Here is a 7,116-nt window from a genome sequence, read left to right on the forward strand (position 1 = left end):
AGCAGGAGCCTGGTTCGCATTGCTGGCAGTAAGTCTGACCTGTTCCAGGTGCACGTTGGACTCCGGCAGGGCTGCCCTTTGTCACCGGTTCTGTTCATAATTTTTATGGACAGAATTTCTAGGCGCAGCTAAGGGCTGGAGGGGGTCCGGTTTGGGGACCACAGGATTTCATCTCTGCTTTTTGCAGATGACGTTGTCCTGTTGGCCTCATCGAACCTGGACCTTCAGCGTGCACTGGGGCGGTTTGCAGCCGAGTGTGAAGCGAGCGGGATGAGGATCAGCACCTCCAAATCCGAGGCCATGGTTCTCGACCGGAAAAAGGTGGTCTGCCCTCTCCGGGTCGGTGGGGAGTCTTTGCCCCAAGTGGAGGAGTTTAAGTATCTCAGGGTCTTGTTCACGAGTGAGGGAAGGATGGAGTGTGAGATTGACAGACGGATCAGTGCAGCGTCTGCAGTGATGCAGTCGCTGTATCGGTTGGTTGTGGTAAAGAAGGAGCTGAGCCGAGAGGCGAAGCTCTCGATTTACCGGTCAATCTACGTTCCTACCCTCACCTATGGTCATGAGCTTTGGGTCATGACCGAAAGCACAAGATCCCGGATACAAGCGGTCGAAATGAGTTTCCTCTGCAGGGTGGCTGGGCGCACCCTTAGGGATAGGGGGAGAAGCTCAGTCACCAGGGAGGAGCTCGGAGTAGAGCCGCTGCTCCTCCGCGTCGAGAGGGGCGAGCTGAGGTGGCTCGGGCATCTGTTTCGGATGCCTCCTGGACGTCTCCCTGGGGAGGTGTTCTGGGCATGTCCCACCGGGAGGAGACCTCAGGGAAGACCCAGGACACGTTGGAGAGACTATGTCTCTCGGCTGGCCTGGGAACGCCTCGGGGTCCCCCCGGAAGAGCTGGAAGAGGTGTCTGGGGAGAGGGAAGTCTGGGCACCCCTGCTTAGACTGTTACCCCCGCGACCTGGCCCCGGATAAGCGGAAGATAATGGATGGATGGACAAATTAGTTGACTCTGTTAATTTAAGTAGCAAAAACTATAATGTACTAATTAAATGCAACAAAAAATATTAAATGAAGAAGTAAATTACTTAAGAACAGTAAACCCAACTTTATTCAGTTGAATGAAAGTATAAGCTTTAGTTAATTGAATACGAGTCTACTGTGTGCGTGCGTGTGTGTGTGTGTGTGTGTGTGTGTGTGTGTGCGTGTGTGTGTGTGTGTGCGTTCACTCAGCAGTGTGAGCAGGGTGCATCCTGGGATACAGTTGTGGACTGAATACTCAGCTGATGTGCTCTGTGGAGGTCAAACTCAGTGAACCGAATGTTTCATATTCAAGTGTTTTAAAGATGTGTGAAAAAAAGCACACAGGTATGTGAAGTGCTTTCATGTGGAGTGTTGTCTGAGTATTTATGAACAATGCTCCACCACTTTTCTGCATGTGAGGAAATAACGGAAATATCCGCAATACACAGATTTGTGTACATTTGTAAAGCGCTTTAAGATTCAATAATCTCTGAAGCATATTTCATTCAAGAACCAGAAAAACAAATGGAACGATCCAAGTGGTCACGGAGGAATGGAAATGTTACTGCATTTAAATCCATGTATCATTGATTCTTTTCATATTCAACTGAGAATCCACAATCAGAAAATGAAAAAATGACTCGTTTTTTCATTATTCAATTAAAAATTTAAAAAAAAACTGTTGTTTTTCATGCTTTCAATTGTATGCACAAATTAAAAATCTAAAATAATTAAATAGACCAGATGTGGGGTTTCATATTGACATTTCTGATACCTGATTTGGTCTGACCCAGAAGTTGCTGACTTCTATGTGTGTTGGTTGAAGTGTCTTCTCCTTAGCTTGTCTCCCATGGACCCACTGTATTAGACAAAACAACAATACCTGGAAGATCCGGACCATTTTCTCAGTTGTCATGTCATCCTCCTTCACAGTAACGCGTTTGCTGCCTCTGAATAACACCAAATTCTCAATTATCGCAGAATGCATTCGACAGAATACTAGCAAACCCACGACTGTCCAGAACAACACACCTTTTACATTTAGTTTGCCACACACTTATTAGGAGCATTTTAAGATTATAAAAGAAAAGTGTAAAAATGCCACATCGTACAATATTGTGTTAATGTTCATGTGTGTGTCCTGAAACCTGACAGCATTCTGCATATTTACACCAACAGACCACCACTAAATAGACCACAACACAAAGGACCAACAGGCCTGAAGTCCAGGAGACTCACACAGAACCAACTCATGTGACTCCACACTAATGATGACAGTCATGAAAAACCGGTTCAGTAACAGACGTGTTCATTCATGTGAACTGCCCACAAATAAATTGAACCTGTTTATATTTTTGAACCTAAACTGCAGGTTCAACAGTTGACTGGACAGACAATGCTCTGACTGCTGTTTCTAAACATCCACACTTCCACACATGTATTTAAAGAACCAGAACCAGAACCCTTCTACATGCCGTCTGTGCTCTGTGATAAAACAACACACACTTGAATTTCACCAAAACATCAACAAGGAAACAGTTCATAGGCGGAGCCACATTCCACAGAACAAAGATCATTTCCCATAAATCAAAGTTAAAGTTGTTCTCAGTGTGAGCAGAGCTGCAGACGTGTCTGTGGAACTGTCGAACAAACCTTAAACCCACTTCATCAGATCTGTTTCCAGTCTCAGCAGAGTCTCTACAAACAGAGGTGAGTCCACCTGAGCTGATCTACAGCTTCAACAGCACACTTCAACTGCAAACACACAAATAGAACTGTATTCATTTCACACCAACTCTCCTGAAATGGTTCCTATCACTGAACCACATGGATAAACCAACATTATTCACTCAGGGTCCAACAGTACAGGTAGTCCACGGTTCAGTCCGTACTTTGGTTTTTGTTTGGTTTCAGTGCATGTTTTGTGCGTAGAATGAAAAGGTTTTTTCTACCAAATTATATATTTATTTTGTTTGTCATCAAAAACTGAATTTCACAGTAGGAACAAATTCTATCAGTGTACTGAACAAAATAACTTTCTGTTCTGAACAATAGAACCCTTTCTTATTCCTTTACTTGTACACAGTCATATAAAACACAAACATGCACACATAAGGCCCAAAGGGGGCTTTTTTAAAATAAATAAATTCCTGTTCTGCATACAGATGTCAAAGAAAATGGCGGTATAAAAACACCACAGTTATCTACTGTACATATTTCCTTGTAATGGTGTGTCACAGTATTGTATGTGTCAGAGTCCTGCACCAGGTCAGGTACCTGCCGGAACTTAAAAGTGAGTTACTGTGTGGACGGTGTGTTTAACCATTCCTCTCTCGCAGTGATCTGGAGAGAGCGATCCATGCTTTTATCAGTTCACATCTGGACTATTGTAATGCACTTTATTATTGTCTCACTCAGTCCTCACCCCATCGCTTACAGCTTGTACAAAATGCAGCTGTCCGTTTCTGGACCAACTCCTCCAGATTCAACCATATCAGCCCCATCCTCTCTTCTCTCCACTGGCTCCCAGTCCACCATCGCATTGATTTTAAAATTTGAATGTTTGTTTTTAAAGCTCTAAATGGTCTAGCTCCTCCATATTTATCTGAGATTTTAAGTTCACCGTCCCGGCAGAGCCCTCCCATCGTCCTCTCAGATGGTTTTGGGTGTCCCCAGGTCCCCATAGAAACAATGGGCTGATTGTTCATTTGCTGCTGCTGCACCAAAACTGTGGAACTCGCTGCCTCCTGACTCGTGAGTCCTCACCGACCTGCCCCTGTTCAAGTCCAGATTAAAGACTCACCTGTTTAGACTGGCTTTAACCCTTAGCACTGAGACACTATTAGGTTTGAATCTGTGGTCTCTTATCACTGTGTGTTGTGTCCTATTGCTTTATGCATATTTATGATACTTGATTAACCTGTTTCTATCTTTTAATTTAATCATGCTTTAAGATGTAAAGCACTTTGAGCTTCTTTATGTTGTTGTAAAGTGCTACATAAATAAACTTTGATTTGATTTGATTTGATTAACCACAGGTCAGGTTGTGGGTCTAATGTTCGTTGGTATGGGAGGGTGTGGGTTTGGAAAAGTGGTGGATCTGTGCAGGACTCTGATGTGTGCTGAGTCTAAAGGCAAGGCACTTCTCTGTCCGCTGTCTGTCACCGAGGGGCGGGGCTTCCCTGCACAGAGAGAGAGAGAGACAGAGACAGAGAGAGACAGACAGACTTGTGGGGGTGGGCTTTCTTCTGCCTAAACAGGCACACACACTCAGTACCTGTACAGCAGTATATAAAGCACCAACGCAAAATCCATTGCAAAACCAAAAACCTGCGGTCCATAAGAGCAGATTGTCCCGTTCAGGGTGAACCCAATGGTACACAGTTTTCCTCAGTACCGCTGTATCTCCAGTATTTACACAGATTCTATATTATTACAGCCCATGTCCTTTAGATGGTCTGGACTTTGGTTCTACGTCCCTTCCTGCTTTTGTTTCCACTAACATTTTCTACAGTTACACTTCAATGAACTTCCAGAACATTTCAAAGTCAAAGTATTGGACTGACGTCATGGATTTTTATCACTGCTGTAGAGTCATGTAACTGAGCAGTCACACTTATCTGAAGACCAAAAAGGACTTTTATGAGTCTCCTTATTATAAATGATCACATGATGATAAACATTGATTCTATAATTCAAATATTTCAGTGTTGTATCTGTTCTGTTGGTCCATAGATATGGCTGCTGCCGGTCGTGTCCGATCTGAAGATCATTTCCTGTGTTCCATCTGTCTGGATGTCTTCACTGATCCAGTTGCAATACCTTGTGGAGACACCTTCTGCAAATCCTGCATCTCTGAACACTGGAGGGTTAATGTTCCATATAAGTGTCCCATGTGTAAAGAGGAATTCAACACAAAACCTCAGCTGAAGATCAACACTTTCATCAAAGAGATGGTGGCTCAGTTCAGACATGAAGCTCAACATGAACCAAACATCTACAGCTCAGACCAACAAGCTGCCAAACCAGGAGAAGTTCCCTGTGACATCTGCACTGAACCCAAACTGAAGGCCCTGAAGTCCTGCCTGATGTGTCTGACCTCCTACTGTCAGACTCATCTGGAACCTCATCTGACAGTTCCAGCACTGAAAAGACATCAGCTGATCCACCCTGTGGAGAACCTGGAAGACAGGATGTGTAGGAAACACGACAAACCTCTGGAGGTGTTCTGTAAAACCGACCACACATGTATCTGTCACCACTGCACCTACTCAGACCACAAAGGTCATGATGTTACTCCTCTGAAAGACGAACATGAAGAACAGAAGCCAAAGCTGAAGAAGACAGAGGCTGAAATTAAGCAGATGATCCAGGAGAGACGACTGAAGATCCAGGAGATCCAACGGTCAGTGGAGCTCAGTAAGAACGCTGCAGACAGAGAGACAGCAGAAGGTGTTGGGGTCTTCACTGCTCTGATGGAGTCTGTTCGGAGAGGTCTGGACCAGCTCTTAGAGAAGATCCAAGAAAAGCAGAGGAGCACCGAGAAACAGGCTGAAGACTTCATCAAAGAGCTGGAACAGGAAATCTGTGAGCTGGAGAAGAGAAGCACTGAGGTGAAGCAGCTCTCAGGCTCTGAAGACCACCACCACTTTGTCCAGAGGTTCACATGTGTAAAAGCTGCTCCATCCATGAAGACCTGGACAAAGGTCAGCGTCCGTCCACCATCATATGAGGGGACTGTGGAGAGAGCTGTGTCTGAGCTGGAGGACAAACTCAGAGAAGACATGAAGAAGATGGTGGTTAAAGCTGGGCTGAAGAGAGTCCAACAGTATGAGGTGGATCTGACTCTGGATCCAGATACAGCTTATCCTACACTCATCCTGTCTGATGATGGAAAACAGGTTCATCATGGTGATGAAAAGAAGAACCTTCCAGACAAACCACAGAGATTCACTTTTTACTGCAATGTTTTTGGAATGCAGAGTTTCTCTTCAGGCAGGTTTTACTTCGAGGTTCAGGTCAAAGGAAAGACTGACTGGACTTTAGGAGTGGCCAGAGAGTCCATCAACAGGAAAGGAGAGAATACAGCGACTCCTCAGAACGGATACTGGACCATCAGGTTGAGTAATGGAAAGAAGTATGAAGCTTCTGCTGACTTTTCTGTCCGTTTGTCTGTGAAGTCTGGTCTTCAGAAGGTGGGGGTGTTTGTGGATTATGAGGAGGGTCTGGTCTCCTTTTATGACGTAGGTTCTTCAGTTCTCATCTACTCCTTCATTGGCTGCTGCTTCAATGATAAACTCCTCCCATTCTTCTGTCCATGGCCTAATTATGGAGGTACAAACTCTGCTCCTCTGATCATCACTCCTGTCGACACGGAGTAAGAAATTCATCAGATGTACAGATTTTCTCTGATTTACTGGAGTCACTAAACTTAGTGATGATGTAAACTGTTTGAACGTGTATGAATCTGGATCCAAATGCACTGAAATACTCACATTAGTGCTGATAATAATCCTGGTTTGACACATTCTGATGTCTGTGATTTAATCCAATGATAATGATGGTGTTTTAATGTGAACTTGAATTCAAATGTTGGGATTGTGAATGTGTTTCCAAGATGTGATTGATTTTATACATTTAAATGATAGAAGTGTTCAAGAGAATTCAATATTCAATAATAACAGTAAAGATTCTGTTCATCAGCTTTAATAAATACAGTCATATACTGTCTACATTTGAAATAAGAAAAAAAAATTAAATATTAAATATTTGCTGAGTTGTTTTCTATTTGTTCGTAGACAAACACATGTAATTATTGTAAACACTGTAATTATTTTCACATCTGCTCAGAGGTTAGACCATAATATTTAAGACCAAATATATTGCAGTGATTCATCATGTATTCAAATATGTTCTGATTAAATTTACTGAAGTTGAAATCCAATCAGTCCATTTGATAAATCACAAACCTTCAACTTATTTGGATGATTCTGCTCAAATATCTGAACTATGTATTTACATGTAAACTATGAAGAAACAGATGGAAATATTCATATTATTTCCTCTGTTAAATGCAAAACTTCAATAAATATATTAAAC

At 43.0% G+C, this 7,116-nt stretch overlaps 1 protein-coding gene across 1 annotated transcript; it reads left to right on the top strand.

Moving 5' to 3' along the window:
• The first annotated feature begins 2,629 nt into the window (after nt 1-2,629).
• On the top strand, nt 2,630-6,586 carry LOC115436681 (E3 ubiquitin-protein ligase TRIM39-like). The gene is made up of 2 exons (XM_030159586.1): nt 2,630-2,727; nt 4,753-6,586. The coding sequence occupies exon 2, from the start codon at nt 4,755-4,757 to the stop codon at nt 6,396-6,398; it is 1,644 nt and encodes a 547-aa protein (XP_030015446.1). The 5' UTR covers nt 2,630-2,727; nt 4,753-4,754; the 3' UTR covers nt 6,399-6,586.
• The last annotated feature ends 530 nt before the right edge of the window (nt 6,587-7,116 follow it).

The sequence above is a fragment of the Sphaeramia orbicularis genome, chromosome 17 (assembly GCF_902148855.1).
Source record: "Sphaeramia orbicularis chromosome 17, fSphaOr1.1, whole genome shotgun sequence".
In the NCBI taxonomy this organism is placed as follows: Eukaryota; Metazoa; Chordata; class Actinopteri; order Kurtiformes; family Apogonidae; genus Sphaeramia; species Sphaeramia orbicularis.

Excerpts from the sequence above, each read along its gene's own strand:
- LOC115436681 (XM_030159586.1), top strand. The coding sequence starts at position 4,755 with ATGGCTGCTGCCGGTCGTGTCCGATCTGAAGATCATTTCCTGTGTTCC.